Source organism: Triturus cristatus, chromosome 1_2, assembly GCF_964204655.1.
Source record: "Triturus cristatus chromosome 1_2, aTriCri1.1, whole genome shotgun sequence".
Taxonomy (NCBI): domain Eukaryota; kingdom Metazoa; phylum Chordata; class Amphibia; order Caudata; family Salamandridae; genus Triturus; species Triturus cristatus.
This window is the reverse complement of record NC_140580.1, coordinates 220,625,191-220,646,264: the sequence shown is the minus strand read 5'-3', so window position 1 is coordinate 220,646,264 and position 21,074 is coordinate 220,625,191. Positions and strand designations below refer to the sequence as shown.

The 21,074-nt window shown below is 40.4% G+C and overlaps 1 protein-coding gene across 8 annotated transcripts in view; it reads left to right on the top strand.

Moving 5' to 3' along the window:
- USP54 (ubiquitin specific peptidase 54) overlaps positions 1–21,074 on the top strand; it is a 1,650,598-nt gene that overhangs the window by 832,561 nt on the left and 796,963 nt on the right. For all 8 annotated transcript variants that reach the window (XM_085603496.1, XM_085603494.1, XM_085603495.1 and 5 more), the window contains one exon: positions 7,126–7,275. In XM_085603496.1, the coding sequence (XP_085459622.1) occupies positions 7,126–7,275 (150 nt within the window). The remainder of the gene's footprint in view (positions 1–7,125; positions 7,276–21,074) is intronic.

Here is a 21,074-nt window from a genome sequence, read left to right as displayed (position 1 = left end):
ACGTGTAGAAAACAAGCATTTGCAATGCAATAGGACTCACTTGTGACCGATTGCATTGAAAACGGGAGTGCGGGCGGGGTACAGGAGGGCGAGAAGGCACGAACAACGGGAGTGCGGGTGAGTGGGGGGAGTGGCATGGCATGGGAAGAAAATAGTGCTCAAAATCTGAATAACACATACCATGCAACACTCGAAGTAAAGGGGCCAGTAGCCATGGAAGGATACAAATGATGACATCGCCGTCCTAAGGAGGGACTAACAGCCTATAAACCAATCTGAAGGCAGCATTTAGAAAGGACAAAGACACAAGCCAATGAAAAAGATGGGAGGGGAGTGGGCGGAGCTTCCACTCCATACTCCATTACTGCATGCCTCACAGAGCATGCGCGCTGCCACTATAGGCTTGACCTAAAAATTGCTGGGACGCTTCAGAGTCTGATTAAGGCTGGAAAGTGCTGAGAGTTGCACAGATCGCTAGCTGCGGATGGGTTCGAGACGCGCTTTATTTACATCAGTCAACATTTGCCTCCTGAAAACAGCACACTGCTCACCAGCCTTCGCTCCTCCAGTGCTTGAAGGCACCACAAGCACAGTTTAGATTAACATGCACTCGTTAAGACATGTACAGTCTCACTGAGAAAGTTTCCACAAGTGTTCTCTTGTGCTTTCTCCCCGATCACCTTCTGGGTTCAGACAAACCTGTGCCCTTAATCGCATGTTGGGGTGTACTTTAGCACAATCCCCTCCTCCATCGCCAGTGTAGAAACGTTGATTGAATGACCAGGACAATGTGTTTGAAAATAAGTTTTTTTGGTAACACCCCAGCCACATCACAGGTACAGCTCCCCACTGAGGGGAACACTCTCTTGACTGTTGGAATGTCTTGTTTGAACGTTCTATTGTCCCAAGGAATGGGGGGACATAGGCAATGGGAGGAACCACTATGGAGGATACAACAGTGTCACAGCAGAAAATGTAGAAGAGCCTGGGGCAATTTCCGGTTAGACCCTCCAGGTCAAGTACAGCACATGTCTATGTCACTCTTCAGGAGTTATTTGAAAGCAACACATTCCATAGGATTGTGATGTTTTCAAGAGACCCATGAAAGAAATATGGCAGAATCCTTCCTCCCAACACTCTTTAAATGTATTGCTATGCAAAAATGTGCACTTGCCTATGCTCCGCAGTGCGACATATCAAAGATCTCATGTTTTCAAGACTCATTTTGCTGCTAAATCAGTAAACCTCAAAACGGGAAAAAATCACAACTTCATCACAGGACCGTAGAACATGCAGTGCCTGGTTCATTTACAGATGCAATTGTATGAAAATTGAAAGTAGATGCTGTAGGGGAAAGGTAGGCGTTGCCACATCAACACAGTTGTTAATTCCTCCGCATTCCTCAGCTAGTGCGGTAAATAGAAAGAGGAAGAAGACAAAATACAATATCTTCCTGAACAGCACAGAAAACGAGTATCCTCTGTTGTACAGGACGACAAATTAATTTCAGGTACTCACGTTAAATTATCCGTGAATGTTTAACACTGACTTGCACCCATTGTGGATGAAACAGTGGAACACGCAAAAAGGGTCAAAGAAACTATTCAAGCAATGTGAACCTTTTAGCAAATTGGCTCATCTGTTCATGGTGCCCATACGTTAGTCCCCAGAGTTGTCAACATAACGTGTATTCCATCAGTGTATGCTCAGCAGACAGGTACATCTTGGCAGCATCAGCCCCATGCACAATTCAAGTCCTTTAAAAGCAGAAGTAAATGTAGATGGCAGAGACTCTGCCCAAATCGAGGATGTGACACAAATTTGTGATACTGAAAATACCACTTTGGGGCAAATGAGTTTCTTTCCTGGTCACCAGGAAGAGTTCATCTCAGATCAACTGGTCTTACAGGTGGAATGACACCGATACTACAGAGTATGTCTAAAAAGGAACGGCGCACCAAAGAATCCGACAATCTAACAGGATCACTTGCCTCTGTCCTTACAAGAGGTTGCAATATCAGCAATAGCACAGAAGATATTGAATTCGGTTATATGGAGACACTCCTCCTTTCTCAACATTGCCAGGAGCAGATAACTACCTGGAAGACGGGTTAAACAAGTGAGACCAGGAAAAACCAACGTGGGAGATACAGTCCATCATTCTGAGCAAGCACTTCAACATCTCTCAGTGGCAACAGAAAACACACCAAAAAATCGAAACTTTGCTTTTAGGTACCCGCACCCTCAGCCTCATGGGAAAGCTGTGTGGATAGATTGGTCAGGCATACTTGTGTATGCTTCTTTCCCCATTGCCACTTCTATCACGCGTAATTAGGAAAATGTTGCAAGTGCTTACGACAGTGATTTTCATCTCACCAACTTGGTAACAGTAGCCATGGTCTTGCCATTTCATTGAAATATTTGTACAGTAAATATACTCTGCAGCTCGCTCTGCTAACCAGAATGGATATTTCATACTAATCCTTGGTCACTCAATGTATCGATATTGCACCAGAATGAATAGAGTTCGAAGTTTAATTATCTTAATTTCCTTCAGCAATGTATTGCTATCATGAAAGAAGCAGGACATCCCACAACATGCTAGGTGGCTAAAAGCAAATGCTATGCACACCGTTGCGTTTCTTGCCGCATTGATCCATTAAGTACTTTAACATAATTCCTTTTTACTGAAATAATACATAAAATGTGGGCTAGTTTCTGTCCATCTAGTTTCATTTGGCAGCTGTGAGGAACAGAAGTCAGTAACACGCAGCATAGGGACAGCTTGGGTAACAGCAGTGCAAAGTTGCCTAACACAAAACAGTTATAAGATTGGTAGCAGCAAAAACAGAACATGTACTGAAAGATACAGGTTTTCCCTGTTTGAAGGAAATATTCACCATTTGCTGCCACCATGTGCCTCTTCTCTGTATTCCACAAGCTTGATAACATATTTTAAATATACAATACCGAAAAACCAAAACCCCTTAATCACCCAGTATGCAATCAATGAAGGACCCTAAACACCCTAACGAAACTTGCAACCCGTGGAAATTAGTCACCTAACTTTTGTTTTTCCTTTTTACTTCAAGAACAAATAGCAGTCGTGATTAGCACCCCAGTGTTTCTTCTGTAAAGAAAGACATGAAAAATCAATTAGGTGGAGCTGTAGTATACCTCTTCTAGAGTGGGTCCTGTGTGTGTCCTCTTTCAAAGTGAATTCAGAAACGTAAACAAAATCTTCATTTTACTGTTCTGTTTCTACTTCTATTAACTACTTTGTTGAATCAGAGAGAGAACTCAGCGAGCCCCTTCATCATCGGGCGATGGTTTGCAACTCATTCGTCACAACAAGAAATATACATCTTTAGACGCCATTGCTAGAAATGTTAATGACTTCCTGGCCTAATAGTCATATATTTTACAGCTATGAAACGTTACAGAGGTTTCCAAGACCTGTAGCACGGGATGATATCCCTTTCTAACTGTGATACGAAGACTGTTGGTCATGGAAGCCTAAAAATACAGAGTTGATCCTTGCCCAAATGAATTCCTGACGTGCTAATTACACACAGAAACTTCAGTAAGTGCTTAAACCCCTTGCTTATCTCATTGGGGGTGAAACATGTCACAGGCGAGTTATAAATAGATGTCTTATGGTTGTAGCATAAACCTACTGGGCTATCTTACTGAGATATTCATGTATTGCCTACATATTAAAAACTATTCTCTACAGCAGCCACAGGAACACAGTAGAATTAGTCTAATTTTTCCACAGACTGTGAAAAATGTTTAATTCACTCTATTCCAATAGGTGATGTTGGACATTTTGATAACTTTCACGTTTGTATCTCAAACCCTCATCTATATAGTTGCCGTTGTTGTGCTGCCTCAGCATCACATCCTCCTCTATCAACATTATCTGAAAGGTTGATGAAAAAGGCCAGGCCAGAGTCAGTAATCAACCAACCAGTTTGCCAATGGCTGTGCCTCATTAGGAGAGAGTGTGAATAATGATGCTCATCTTCCAGATGACACCCTATTCACCATATCACATTGATATGATGTGACAAAAAGGGAAGTTTTCCACCCTTTCCTAACCCCAGCAACCCATTTATAGGAGGCAGCAGAGGATCCTGGGATAAACAAGGTTTATAAAGAAATACACAAGATAGACCTCTCATGGAGTCTTATCGGGTGTCTGTCACTGTGACTGCCCAATGTCACCATCTCGAGTTTCAGGTACCGAGGCTTATAGGGACCATTAATGATTGCAGTTCTGTTCTTGTGACTCCAAGCTATGGCCATCGTTTTGTAAATATTGATGTTGATGTATGCAATGATACGTGCATGTACGATAAGAAAATTGAATCACTGTTGTTGAAATCACCCAATATGACCTCTCCTTCAACCCTGAGTCATAAATATGGGGTCAGGCAGGCCCTGCGCCCTAGGCCTGAGGCTACTGATTAACAGATCACAGGTGGGGTGGCATGTAACCAGCGGGACAAACACACAAACAGGAAAAACCCAGATTAATCCCACAGATAGGCAGTGACACCACAATGCTCCTGGGAGATTGGCCACAATAAAACGCACATGGCTGGAGGGGTGAGTATTCCCAAAACACCATAAACTTAGATGCCACATGAAGTTGGGAACACCCAGCAAATCAGGACACAGCACACAATACACATGCATAGATCATGCACTCCCCATGCCGGACATCTGGACACGTTAGCAACTGGCCCTCATTGTGTCCACGCAAAGTCGAGACCCACCTGCATTTGTCATAAGGTGGGATTAATTTATGGCTTCATGATAAGACCCACATTCCACTCCCAAAACAGGATCTATGAATTGTCTTACGATGCTTCAAGAAATGTATAAAAAGTCATTCAAAATGATCGTACTTTGAGCTAGTCCTCAGACCGGTTTCTATATGCTGAACTCCCGACCTTAGTGTTTGATTAAACTAACTGTTCCTGTTTTGCCAAATGCCTCTTGTCTTTGATTCTTCAAGGTAAATTCATATTCGAGTTAAAGTTTTTTTTCTGGAATCTTTTCACTTTTTGCCAAAAAGTCTCAAAGGCTATTTAGTGAAGATGTGGAAGTTGCTATAAATGACCAGGAAATATTAATGGATCTTCATGAACTTGTCCTATTTAAAGCGCATAATAGAAGTAGGCGGTAGGAAGCTGAATGAATTTCAGGATGGTGAACTGAAGAGGTCTGTTTTCTTCCCTCCACAGGAATCAAAATTGCACTCTTGTCTGGAGTAGGAATAACATTTATTAAAAGAAAAGACTTGAAGGATCATGCAGAAACTTTAAAATGGCCTAGAAAGACAATGAGCTAACGATCGGTATATGATGTAATATCTTATGCTATAGACATATCTTCATAGATCTTTTGTTAGCATGCGCTAAAACAGGACTTCTAAGAATTTTTACTATCTAATAATGCATTTTACTCAGTGCTTTCTAAATATATTAATCCTTTGCTCTAGAACACTAAATATGTTAAACACTCTGACACTTTAACGTTCACTCATGAGCATCAGGGTTCTTTAGTTGGCATTGTTTTGCTGCCTCAACATCACATCTCTATTCTCAAACCTGCGTGTATCTCGGGAAGGGCCGGACCTGCCATAGTGGGCACCGGGCATTTCCCCAGTGGGCCGCCAGGGTTGGGGGCTGGTTTCGGGGCCCTAGGGGCCGATTTTGTTACATGGCCGTTTTTGCAGCTTAGCTGCAGTATCGGCCGCTGTAACGAAATCCGCAGAAACCGGCCCTGGTAAACAGCTCGGCTGCACCCCCAAACCTCTGGGGGGCTGGCCAAGCACTTTGCTAGGGCCGGTTTTGGGTCTCAGTACGGCCCTGATCTCGGGTCATTCAGAACATATTTGTTTAATCATATCAATTGTGCACAGCCTTTCATCGAGGCAATGATATTAAACACCAGTACACCTCAATAGAGAAGTGCCCTCAGGTCGGTCGTTAAACAACTGCTGAACTACTTTAAATGATAAAAGCTGCAAAGTCCTTTCGCACAAACACACACACACCCATAAATATAGTAGGCCATACAAATCCCCTTCAGTGTGAGAGACCTATTCTTCCCATTAATCAATATGAATTTCTACTAAACCATACGTTGGCACATCAGTCTTGACTGATAAATCACACTAAGAACATGTCACTAGGACTTCAGTTAATGAAAATTGCAATAACTCTATTGAATGATGTTCACACTCTTAAAGTTAAAAAGACCCTTCATGGGGTAGAAATGTGTCATAGGGTGTTGTTAATAAAAATAAATTTTTTGAGGACACCAGATCAAACTAAATAACGATAAAAAGTCCTAGAAGTTGGCTACACTGAGACTAACTGAGGATCATGTACTTTCGTTCCATTGCCATAGTGATGATCTATCTAAAGTATCAACTAAATTTAACATAGCTAATGAATTGTTCATTAAATCATGGTTCTTTGAATAGCAGACATACTACAGATAAAATGGTTATAATCAGATTTGAATACTGTGGTCCCCTTGTTGCTAGCCACTGGATAATCAATTGTCAACTGCAATGTATTGAGTTATTTAATAACTGCATTAAGTAGTTTGCAGGGCTGAATTGGGTGCAGGGTCGGACTGGGACAGAAAATAGTTCTGGGCACTAAAATAAAAGTGGGCCACAGTAGTAAATCAGATAGCTAAAAATGTGGCCCTCGTTTTCAAATCGAGGTAGGTTTGAACTTTTGAAGACATGCTGTACAGGTGTTTTGCAGGGTATGAGAGACTGCATGCATTGTGCTTTCTGCAGGCAGTATTTGAAGTAATAATGGGGAAATCAACAGTAAAAACCGGACCATCAGATTATACAGCAGGCCCACAAAAAGCCAGAAAACCAGGCCACACACTGACATGTCCAACCAGTCCTTCCAGCCCTGTAAACCAGTCTGACCCTGATCCAGTATTTTAGTTTGGTGTTAGTATTATACTATATATATGTAATGTGAGTTTGTGTAAGTTATTTTAATACCTTTTTTTAAACCTTTAAAAACTATTACATTAAAAATTGAATAACATTTTGTAACTGATAATGGTTGTACTTATTTCTAGCTTTTCTACAGAGTGACAGATGAACGGGCAAAACATTCTGAGCTGTACTTAGTGGGAATGATCTGCTACTATGGCAAACATTATTCCACCTTCTTCCTACAAACCAAGATTCGCAAGTGGATGTACTTTGATGATGCCCATGTTAAAGAGGTAAGAAAAATGTGCTCCCTTCTTTCTACAAACAGCTGTAATGAAAATATATCTGCAACGTATTACATTTCCAGTTGCTCTCATTGTGAAAGGGTTGTTCACTTCAAGCCTTTTACCCACCAAATTGTTGTAAATTGTACTATAAATTTTTCATAAATTGTCTAATTCAAGTTGGTTTGAAGTGCAGAATCCCATAACCTTCTCAGCATTATGACTACATTTAAACACTTCGATAAGAAAAATCAATCTCACAAGACGGTTGTAGTGACTTCTGGCTCGTCAGTTTTGGTGGATTAACTGTTTAGGACAATCAACTTGGCATTACGCAGTATTTTCCTTTAATCTTGTTCAGCTTCAAACTTGCCATGGATTCTACAATTTTTATAAATATGATCCAACTGTAATCTTATTTCAATGTATTTTGCTTTCTAAGACAAATGCAACCTAGTGGTAAATTCCACAAGGGCAAGTCTGTCTGTTGCAATGGATTGTTACTACTTATTTTCTAGAACGTTCACAGACTGACCAGCTGCATTTATCAAAATGATAAATAATGTGCTGGGGTTTCTTACCTAACACTAAACCAACCAGTTAAGTATTGTTTTTTACACTCATCATAAATGATGGTTTTGGAGCTTGAAATTGCTTTTAGATTCACATGTTGTCCACAGTTGCGGCGGGGGTTTAAAATAAAAAAAAATTTAAAAATCACCTACCTTTTCCCCACCTCTCTTCTATCTCCACTTCTCTTCTCTTCCTGACTTCAGTATGGAAGAAGCTGCAGGAAACACTCGGGCACACAGGCCCGCCTGAGCCAATCACAACGCTGCAATGTAGCGTTGTGATTGGTATGAGCGCCTTGGATCGGCGCTCAGATGGGGACAGGGAGCCTGTGTATATTCCCCACCAGGCTGTGTATTACAGCCTTGTGGGTAATATGCGAAGTGTGCATGACTGTTTGCCCAAGCCAAAATGACCGGCCAAGCAGTCATGGGCACTTTAGTGTGCACAAACCACTCCTCCTTCCTGAGCCACAAGCCCCACCCTGCCCTAACACAGCCCCGCAGTAACGAAAAATAAAATGCTAATAACATTATAATTTTATTTTTTCCTTTTTCACTGCTCTAAGAGAAGTGAGGCGACGCTCCTCCACCTTAGCGGAGGAACCACCACTGGTTGTGCATGACTCCTCAGTGTGGGTGTAGGATACAGAAGTGTGTGTTTGTACAATAATTTTCCCTTCCTGAGTGTACACGTGGATTGAGCCTTTATGCAACACAGACGCTGTTAACTAGTTTATGACAATTGATACTCGATGTGACAGCAAAACCACACACGAAAACAAATGTGCACTTTGCACGTGTTAAGCGTATTTCAATGATACTGAGGGAAGACAAGAATGCAAGAATAGTAAAAGAGTGCTTTGAGCTGTAGAAATAGAAATAATTCATATATTGTGTGTTTACTATATCTTATAATCATGTTTATTGATGACTTGGTGAAATTAACATTTATAAAAATGTGCACTGATAATATGCAAACTAATGTACACTTATTAACTTGAGAAGTCATATATGTATGCTTACACGAGTTTCGATTTAATTATGCAGTGTGTGTAACAAATGTCAAAGCCATCTTTTAGTGCTTCCATTGTAATGCACCATAGAGATCGAAAAGCTGGTGCAAAAGTGACATATGACAAATTAAATGAATGAAACTTTCTATTTAGCTGCTTTACAGTTATAAGAAACTAGATTTATTCAATTGACAATGATTTTATGATTTATAGAAATATTTTACATATATGTAGTTTGTGATTCATAGTAATAGGCCATACGTATGATTGAACATTTCTATGCAAACACTGATGATGACTTGTAATACTTGCTTATTTAGACACGAATACGTAATTGAATTTATTATGCTTGGATTTAATTGCACATTGGTTTATTAAAAAGAATCACATTACTTTAAATGCTTTTCCTTTTAGGATTGCATTCTACTTTCATGGACTGATGTGAAAGGATTCCGTTTGCCTATTCTTGTAACGTTTTCTGTCCTTTCACATGACATTCCTGATGCCTAAAGGATACTTTTTCGTCATTTCAACATAGTCTAATATGTGGGAGCTTAAATGTTTCACACTAGTACATGGAAAGCAACATTTATTTTTTTCTTTGTGTATTGACCTGTGTGCCCAGGGCAGACAAACGATTCCTATGGACTGTATGGAAAAATTCTCTAATGTGTCTTCTTTTGCACCTTGTGAGGGCATGATAGCCACATCTGTGACTGTCCATTGTGGGGTAACGGTTGATGTCACCTCTGGATGCAGATAGTAATATATTATTGAAACGATCCTTTGGCAAGTGGGCTGAGCAGAGCTTTTTAGACACTTTCCCTATTCGGACACCTGCAGATGCTGGCTTTCAGAGATATGCTCGCAGAATCTTGGATTGAAACATCCTTTCCTTGACAGCCTACATTTTCCCGATGCTTAGGCTGCTGATGCTGGCTTTCCTTCCCCTAGCTACCTTTGGAACTCATGTCAGTGAGGCTTGCTGACATTATTGACTTTCCAGTTTTTGCCATTTTCCCCTAATCCAAACTCTGACTGAACTATATGCCTATGCTAAAGAACTGTCCCTAACCATCCTCCTGCTCTTATTTGTGGAAGGAATCTACCTTTGCTTAGCAAACTTTACGGACTCTGTGGCAAAAATACTAGGTTCCAGGTTTACTTGTAAGATTGCTTTTTGATTTATCTCTGCTCATGTGTGGTTTTAGTTATCTTTTGTAATTGCTTATCAAGACTCATGACTTATTGCCTAAATACTGATTTTTGCGGTGAATTCTAAATTGTTTAATACGACTAAATTTGACCTCCATTGCCTGAGTCTTCTTTAAAACATAAATTAAATGTTCTTTCCTCAAAACTTTGCAGCCTATAGCTCAGATTCTAATGGACAACGAGGATAGTCATAGATTATTCTCAGAACACCAGATTCTATCATTATTGGTCTGCACTGCAACAGCAGAATGATTGATTTGTATGATATTGGCCTGACTGAACTTCTTTAGGAGGATCGAGATTCCTGTAGTCATCCTATATATCTATCTATAGCATGATCCTAAGAGAAATGTATTTTAATTTATTTTCCAATTTGTGAGTTGTTTACCAATTATTTGGCCCTCGTTGGGTATCAGACAGGAGACACCCTAGTTCCTCACCCCTCAATTCGGCGAGCAAGGTCCATTAGAGTACCAAAGCCTGGTGGATGTAGTAAAGATCAAGATTAAATAAGGTGATGTAATCAGCAAATTGTCCAAAATGTTATGTTATGGGCCCAGTGGATAAAGATTGATTTGAGCTCCCGCTGCTACAGCCTCATAACTCACTATAACATTAGTCACTGTGCTCGAAAATACTCCCATAGGTGACTTACATTTTTAATAATTTTTTTTCTCAATGTTTGGGTCGGAAGAGCTCCCGAACTAGGAAGATATTTAGTTGAAAATTCAATGGCAACTTTGAGAAACATCTGTTGGCATTTGAACATTGATGGAACAAAGAGACACGTTTTTGATTGCTAAGCTTTGACTGAGTGAGAGAATGTGTATAGGGAAGGGTATTATTTATGAGGCTTCTCCACACCATTTAGTAGTATAATCATACTGTTTAAATGCTTCTATACCAGCAACTGAAAGTTTGTCATAAATGACGAACACTCAGTGTGGATGTTATGCCTTCTGAGAGACTATAAGCAGGAGGATTTGTAATGCGTTAGTCTTTCAAGATAAAGCCCTTGATTCACAGGTAAAGGATCATTTTTGTTTATGTGGTGAAACTAGATATGGCTTAATTGGATTTAGGAAGACAGAAGAAACAAGCTTCATTTATAAAAGGAGATGGGTTTCTCTGACAATGAACATCTTACAGAATAGGCTCAGGGGGAGCATCACTCGGACTCTTACCTCAAAAAGCTGTCTCACAAAAAGATTATTACAAAATTAAAAGAGCCTGAATCTACATTAACACTAGCTAAAGACACTGAAAAGTCAAATGAAAAAAAATATTGAGACCAACTGATGTAAAGTCAAAGGCTATGCCAGATAAGGGCCACACACAAAACTCTCAACATTGGCATAACATGGAAAATTATATAAAATATCCTTCCAGATCTAAAGGAAAGGTTATTGGAAAGGAATTACCCGGAACATTAGACCTGATGTAGGTAATTGATCGAGTTTGAAAAGTGAATTGGACTTGACATCAAATTACAGTCGAGTTTAAAACCATACCAAAACCCTTTGGAGCGCCCATTGAATCTGAAAACAAAACCACAACCCTCCGGACTCAACCATGGTGTATGATCATGGTTGAAAAGTCAATGACAAATCTACTGACTACTTAGGAGCATGATCAAGCTCAGAAAGGCAATGGCAAAACATTGAACTGGTCTTCAGATTATGATCAAGCCCAAAAACCTTCAGCACCAGTAAAACATGCAACCCCTGAGGCTATAGATGAAAGTAAAATTAAAATTGCTCTTGACACCGAAATAGCAGAGCTAATATTATTCATATGCTGTTTACAGTGGAGAATATTTTTTGAGTCCAGGTTGATGAATCCTTAAACTGTATGAAAAAAGCTATTGATAATAGGAGCCTTACAGGTGAGAAGGTCTTTTAAAATGGGTATGCACTCTGATAGAAGATGTTAGGCAAGACTAACTTTTGGGACATGTTTTTGGAAACAGTGCCAAGGCGCCTCTTTTTCTACATCTGGTTTGAGGTTTGTAATGGAGGGAATTGATTTTCAATTCAGAGTTTTTCCTTTTGTCATCAAACTGGCTCCAAGATGATTTGTAAAGACACTGGCAATAATAGCACATCTTAAAATGTCAAACAATTCATGTGTATCCATATTCAGATGACTGACTGGTAAAGGCAAGATCTTTTCAGCAATGCTAAATGACATTCAGATGGTAATGGGTATTCTTTTTCAATTGGGTTTCACAGAGCTGTCTGGGAAATGTAGTTTCACTGGAATACTGATATTCAGCTGTGTACCGGTGATCGGTCACCTCGTCGTTTAAACAGAACATCATCAGTGGCGATGCAAATGTTATCTGGATTATTATGTATGGTGTACACTGACAACAATATCAATCATTATATATATTACAATGTGGGCATATAAGCCCGCAACCCATACACAATATTCCTCACGGCCTGTGCTGTTATCAAGGCTTCTACACTAGGCGACCTACCAACTCCACCTGTCTACCGTTAATAATAGGCCAATGCTCTCTAAAACTGGAAAACGACAGTTCCCAAATCCCTCAGGGCACAACACCTTATGACCACACAACTTTACTTATTACCTCACAACTACACGATATACATACTGGGGTACACCATGCGTAGTAATCCAGACAACGCTTGCGTAGCCATTGATGCTGTTCTGTTTAAACAACGAGGTGACTGATCGCCGGTAGAGTACTGGGGGCCAGCTTTCAGGTGGAAACTACATTGCCCAGACACCTCATTCAACACTGCGGTGCTTCACTCCGAAACGCCCCCCTGATCACATTGCCAACCCACCACCTCCCCGGAACCCAGAAACATACCATATAAACGCAGGCACAGCAACAAGACTACTGCGCCACGGGTGTTTCGGTGGCATCACAGGTTTCTCTTGACATGCAGCCCTTGAAGTGTTAGATGGACCTCCCTCTCTCTCTCTCCTCAATTCTGAATGGTAGGGGGGAATAAGGATATGCTGATTTTCTTTAATTTGAATTGTGCCAAAGCATGACTACAGGGACGTGTCCCACCAACCCGTATATGGTGACACGATATACTTAGGGGGTAAGAACCTAACCAGGATTATAGACTAAGACCATGTGTTGCGACAATGCTACACACATCACATTTGCAGTGTTACTGGTGAATATCACCTCAGTGTTAACTTTTTTTCTCTTTGTCTGTGTTGCTAATGATTAGAAGAATATATGTAAGCAAAGGGACAATACATTCATCCTATTGCATTAGGATGCATGCAATAAGCATGAATATAAACACCTGGCAAACTATGTCCCCGACCATTTATAAAGGCACACTCAAGAAAATGATTGGGCATACAATGAGCAAGCTTGAGATTGCATGCATCATGAGGATGTGCGATCTTCACACATTCCTTGCATACTAAATCAGAGCAATCTGAGTTAAGGATTTTTTGTTTTTGCTGTGTTTAACTGAGACTCACCTTACTTATAAGGATTGAGCTTTGCTGAAGCATCTTGGTTATAATATTGTTATAGACACTAATCAATCTGCATCCATTCTAGGGGTGGCTATACGCCGTGCTAGACATTTCGAGTATATGGTTCTCAAAACTGCTTCTGATCACAAGGGGAGGTGGGCAATTTCTCAGATCATCATCTCCGGTAATAAATACGTTGTTTGAAGTGTATATTCCCCAAATACTGATGAACCACGGATATTTGACTGGCTGTGCTTAGAGCTTTTAGATTGGGTGGGTGACCTTATATTAGTGAGCGATTTTAATTGTATATTAAATTATGGGATAGATACCACTAACCGTGTGGTCAAAACAAAGGCATCTATTCTAGAAATTGCCCGTCTGCATGGTTTAATTGATTTATGGAGGGCTCTTGAACCTCTAAGGCCAAGGTAGACTTTCTTTTCCTCAACCCATAAGCACTACTCCAGAATCAATATGATCTTTATCGTGCCTCGGCTAATTCTATCCAGTGAAATGGAGGTCTGCCCTAAGATTGCTTCAGATCATAACCCGGTTCTGCTCATCTTCTTTCTAATTAGTTAAGGGAGCTGCACCAGTTCACGTTTCCTCGCTATATCCTTTCTAACCATGCTTATAGAACCCATCTATCTGGAATACACAGGGAGTTCCTAACTTCAAATTCTGGATCAGCTCTTCCGCATTTTGTATGGGACGTCAAGAAGGCATTCATTCGGGGTTCAACCTTGCAGTTCATTCTTGACAATATTAAGTCTGAACAAAAGCTGGTAATTAAGCTGCACCAACAAATACAGGAACTAGAGCATCGGTATACCTAAGCCTGGAGTAGTCAGCTATCTATTTTGAGTTAGTGGAAAATCGGTGTATACTAGATCGAGGATTGAGGGAGAGGGTCAATGCGAATTATCATTAAAACAAAATGAGTCAAACGAATATGGGGAGAATGTTGGCGAAATGTTAGCCCACCAGATCTAAGAGAGAAATATTGAAACGGTATACAAAGTATCAAAGATAATGTCGGCATTCTTTTCTCTGGTTCTCAAGCCATTGCCGAACAGTTTAGTGACTTTTATAAGGATATTTACAGCCAGCCACAGCCTATTTGTCAATCGGGTCTCTAAGACCTCCTTCAATCTTCCCCATCCGTCTTTTTTTAAGTACTTACAGTCACATGATGTTTTTCGGTATGGGTGTAAAGACCAGATACATTTGGAGGACTCTGACATCTTGCCTTATCTATACAGGGAACCAGGCAAGGCTGTGATCAGAACACCAGATCAGATTTTTAGCGCTTACATTGCCAATGATTGTTCGCTGCTGGCCTCTAAATGAAGTAGGGTGCTCAAATCGGATATTTTCCCTCAAGAGATTACTGGCGCTTTCAAAATTATTAATCGCTTTGCATTCTGTCAGCTTAAAGCTTCAGCAATTTAAGACTATTTGCATGCTGTAATACACCCCTGAAAGGATCTCTAAATGGGCCACTAGCCATGCTTCCAACAAGACTCACTGTCCTAAGTGCGGACTGACTGCGGCAGATATTGTTCATATGTTTGCTAGCTGCCCTGCATTGCAGGACTTTTGGTCGGGTGTGGTTCAGCTGTCCATATTCCATCTTCAAAATAGGATAATGGGGTAACCCAGTTATGCGCAGAACATGGGGATTTGTGCATTGAAGAAACAGTGGTTATGCCACTTATAAGCTGAAAAAAAGCACGCAATTTGTATTCATTTTTATATCCCTCTAATTTGATGGGACTCATATCTAATAAAAATATATGTATCTTAATTATATCGAAACCAAACCAGAATCAAAAGACCTTTTGTTTCTCAAATATGATTTTATAATAAATTCATGTGAATCATGTATTCAAAAAAGGAATAAGTAAATGCATACGCAGATAAACACTATACATTTACAAAAATAAATGACATGAAGTGAACACAAAACAATGACTCTACTAATCACAACACCATATATAAAAGAGACCTCAACATAAATTCAAAGAAAACACATTTAGACAAAGTGTGAAATATTTTTGAGAAAATATCATCCCAGAGTGAAATAAATCTTATTAATCTGTCTTGATCTGGGTGATCATTTACACTTGATATTGATCGTCGACGTTTCGACCCCTGAATGAATGCGAAATTATACTCGCCTGTGATGGGGTCTTCCTCAGGACTAAAATAATCTGTGTATGGCCTGTTTAGGGAAAATAAGGATGCTTTAATGTTTTGAAAAGGTTTGGATAAAAGGTCTAAAGTGGAGAGACATTGTGTCTCTACTCACCTTCAAAGAAGTTCCACCCTGAATTCTTTTTACAGCACGACGGCTTGTACACAACTGATGACCTATCAAAAAATATTAAAAAATAATAAATGGCTGTCACCGCCTATATTTAGAGGACATACTCAATTTTAGTGCGCCCTTGTAGGGACTGTACCTTTATCTGGCGTTAGTCCTCACAATCTGTAGTAGTAATTGGTCCTAGGCACAGCCGTGCCTCTGTATCTATATTAGAATAATGTTTATAATTATATGCATGTCTTCCTTTTAAAACAAGCATGGAGACATGTTTGTCTGCTGTTATAAAACTAATTAATTCATGCTAATGAACGCACACTAACCTCCGGCGTCTGGCGCTCGGGGTTCAAGGAACGAATCACTTGTAAATCCGCATTGCATCTCATGGGCCATCTGCCTCCTGAAAACTGTTACATATGAGGAAAAAGGCTATTTACTTGCCTTTGAAGCCTTCAAGAAAAAAGAAATAAACGATGCTTCTATTAGTTCTAAGAACTACGTAACAAATAATGTCAATTTATCATCCATAGTTGCAATGGATAGTGAAGCATCTTACCTCCGGCCTTTAAATGTGCCGTCCGAAATCAGGGAGTCACCCTGCTCTGATGATACCTCTCCTTAAATAGTTTCTACGTTTGGCAAATAGAGAGTGTCCGAAGCGTCCTCGTGTAAGGGAGCTACGTACGGCGCAAGACTGCCATCCAGTGGGGATCGCCAACAAAGAGCGTGCTTGAATGAAAGCAAGGGAGCGAAGTAAACTCACTCGGATAAGTGAAGTTTCAAAAAAATTGTGTTTGAACCAATGAGCTCAACAATTTTAAGTTTCGGGAAAACAACTAACCAAGCATATCTGTTTATACTGAAGATGGGCCATTCCATTGTATTGGCTCCAACGTTGTATAACAAAGATATATGTTTGAACATATGCGTTCGAAAATTTATGTATGAGAAAGCAACTAACAAAGCATATCTATTTCTACAGAAAAGGGGCCATTCCATAGCATTAGCTCCAATGATTTCTAACAAAGAATCGCGAATAATAAAGAACATAGGTCTAAAAACATATTACATGTAGAGCAATGCTGACAAGGATCACAGTCTTAAAGATTGTTCTACTGTACAGTTACATTTGAATATATGCCATTACAGATACTTATTGTTCAATACATTTGAATATTGTCTGACCGTGTACGTGTACACATTGTTTACATCTTGTGATAATTGGACTATCTCATATCGTGAAGTAATGTTAAAACAATATTTGTATTTACAAACATTCCACTTACATTTGATATACATAGAGATAAACAGATCCCTGTTGAACATAATTCTGTCATGTACATCATTGATAAATAAAACAGCTCCCTGTTTTATAAGTCTGTTATCCATGCTTACTCTATCTCACATGAAGACAATAGTCATATTTGTAAATAAACAATAATAAAGATGTTATATGTAGCGTATTGGTCAACTAATGGTCATGTACATTTAACGGATAAACAGGTCCCTGTTACCCATTCGGACTAGGTCATGCTAAGTAGAGAAATCTGCCTAGATATTTCCTCCTATTCATTCAGCCCGCACTCTACAGAGTCAAGTAAATGAATTCATTTGCATTCCCGTATGACTATTGTCTTCATGTGAGACCAAGTAATCTCTCCCGTTGGATATCATTGGGTTACTTTATTACAACATTTAATAAGTGCTAACTTTTATTGGCAGCAGATAGGGAAGTCAAGTTAGTACTTAAATGAATTGTGATTTAAAATTCTCTTTAATGCTAGTCTGATTTTCCAGCTGCCTGCGCCTGTTAATGGCTCCTCCATTAAGGGTGAACCATCAACAAAAGGGACTGGATGTGCGCAAGATGGGCTTTTGTGCCATGATGGTTGGGGCCAGAGCTGTTCCATGCCCACTTATATTTCAAAGGGCTTACCTCCAGCACACACAAAGAAACCTAACACTCTTGTGAACCTAGACTCCTTTGAGCATTGGCATGAGGAGGGAAGATCTTTCTAGAACCAGACGTGGTGGATAGCCGAGAAAATCACTTCTGTGGATGGCACCATCTATAATATTGAACCTCCTGAGCCACTCTTCAGTACACTCTTGGAACTGCGGACATTATAGAAGGACTGCATTGTTCTCCAGAGACCTCCCTTGCTGGAGTGAGTCCCAGATCCCCAAGAGGGGCCTCCCCTGGTCCAGGGACCTTGGCTAACATCAGAATGCACTCCTCTACAAGAAAAGGAGAAATCCTTCAGTTCTGGACAGTTTGTGCCAGACTTTTGAGAAGGTAACTTCTTCAGCAGTACTAAGCTGGTCCCTATATCTGGCCTCTGCTCCATCGTAGTTGCTCTGAACTTGTGACCAGATGACTGCGAGTGGCGCTTTGTGGTTTTAGGTGCTATACCTACCTAAAACTTTAAAATTACGTATCTCTGGTTCTACTGATTACATTGTTTTCTTTTGGGTCTTATTTTATTTATTAAAATGGACTGTATTTTTCTAAATCGGGTTGGGGTTTTTCTTGTGTTGTGTTTTCATTTTATTACTGTTTGTGTACTGCATAAATACTTTACACAGTGCCTCTAAATTAAGCTTGACTACTTTTGTGCCAAGCTACCAGAGGGTTAAGCACAGGTTATTTTAGTGACTTTTGTAGTTCACCCTGGTAAGGATTGTCAGTGTTGCCTGTGTGGGGCTTCCACCCCCTCAACCAATAACCCAATCTTTTACAATTATGTATCCAAAACAGGGTGGCCTGCAACTAATGCACTGTTGCAAAGTCTCCCAACTCCCATTCAAGATCGATAGCGATATGAAGAAGCAGACAAATTATGACCAAAATGTAGCGACCCCCTGGAGATACAATAGGTTCCAAATAATCGCTTAGCGATTAGGTAACCAGAAGTAGCGGGCTAATTTTATTTTCTTCCCCATTCTTTTCCCCGCCCACCCTCTTGGAACACACCACATTTATCCCTGGCTTAGACAGGAGAGGTTCTCAGTATGCGAGTCAGGATAATAATCTATATTATGTAATCTCTTTGGTAATCGTGTGGTTAAGTCATTCAAGGAGATGAAAAAGACGTATGCAGTGATGGAAGCAGAGCACATCTGATATTTGCAAGTGCACCACTGGGTGAGTTATCCAAAGGTTTAAGGGAGGGGTTATGAGGGAACAAACTAGCTTTGGGAAATATCTTCAAATTCTGTCTTCACTGAGATAGCTGGAGTCAAAACTCTACAGCTTCCTAAACCTGCGGTCCCCAACTGTTGAGTACCAGTTTCAGTGGGAGACAGTACTAGGCATCTCCACAGATGCATAACAGGGGTCCGCCATTTTACACTAGTTGACCAACTTTACTAGGCATGCCCAAGGGTAGATAGGCTATATATAAAATTCTATATAGATAATACTACACTCCAGCTAGGTGGAGAGTTGGAAAAATGTATTGGTACATTGGAAAATATGCTACTGCACAAGTGATTTGTAAATGTTTGATCATTCAAAAAATGGACTGACATAGATACTAATTTTTGCAAGATCATCGCTCACATATGACATACTTTTTAGGCTATCCAATAATCAGGCTCCAAATTTCATGTACCAGAATGCATGTTTAATGAAGTGGCACAAAGCTAGGCTCCACAGAATGCATTCTACTACAACCAGGAACTACTGGGTGTGATGCAGACGGATGGGTACGGGTACCCCAATGCACATTGGATGGAGCTTCCCGAAGGTGACAGGTTTTTGAGTGGATGTTTTAAGGCTGTTCTCCAGATAATGATATTACCAGTAGAACAATGCTGGGAGCTCATCTTGTTAGGAAGACTGGCACATAATACCTACCCATTTACATTCAGTTAGGGGTAACAACCATATCACATTTATTGCTGGCGCCAAAATAGCTGATCCTGTCTTTATAAAAACAGGCAGGACCCAACAGTGGAGCTATGGGTACAAAAGCTTTAGGCATTCCTAGGTAATGAGAGGCTGGCTTTTAAAGCACCGAGCCTTGAAAGTACCTTTAGCAGAGTGTGGGGCCTGGTATTTACTACCTCTATGGGGACTGTAGAGGATTAATATGTCAATGTGGCCCAAATGACTGAGAGTTCTGGGGCTGTTAAAGAATTATAAATACACTTTTGAGGAACCAGGAAAAAGGGAGCAAGGAGAGAGCACCGTGAAGGACATGACAGGGAAAGGAAATAAATAACACCTGGATATGAGTGCAAGTATAGAAGTGGTAAGGAGCAGGGGATGGGAAGGTTTTGGGGATTGTTTTGAGTTATGAAGGTTTACAGGTGGGTGTGCCTGCCTTACGCTGTTATATGTTATAAAACCCAATAAGAAATGATTGGAACTAAACTATTCGTTCCTCCGAATCATAAGTTCTGCTGCGAGACGACCTCGGAACACTCCCTCAAAAGGTTTTTTTCTCTTAATTTCTTACATGTGAATTTGAGAAATATTCAGACGTTTTCAGGCTGTGAAACTAGGCTTGGCCCTTTTACGTTTTGATTAGTGATACGATAGAGGGCTTCAAGATTGCTCTGAATCAACAAAACTGTTTAAGTTCATTTTTGTAGACTGTTTATGTCCTCTCATTGCATTAGACAAATGTCTGTACATACTCTTCCACCAAGCTTCCCCATGTCCCTGCCATTAGAAAATACCTTTTCCACCATCTCTTCTCATATTCTTTTATCTACAGGTAGATCCTCCTATGTCCCCTCTCCTCAAACCCCACCCCATCCCCACCCAGTATCATCATGTGATATTAAGTCTGTTCCCGCCAGCAGTCTGTCTCCTCTCTGTCTTCCTCCTTTACCCCTGTTCCTTAGCTTTAGCCAGCTACCAGAAGTGCCCTGGTCTGCCATCCTCACCTTTACTTTCTTGTCATTTCACATGTGATCTTCTGTCATTTCCTGTATATTCCATTTCTTTACCCATCCATCATTTAGTTCCAGCTTCTTGTTCCACCCTCCTTGCCAATAAACAGTGACTCCTGGTTTTACTGGCCACCTGCCCACCACCTGTCTAGTTGAGCTCTATTTTCATCCTTCACTAACCCTAGGTTCACCAGCCACCTGCATCTTTACTCCCAGCCCTGCCACTGCCCTCTGGTGCCATTAACACTCGACCTCTTGCCTATCCTACAACAGGCCTGAAACACAGATCCGCTTTTCAGG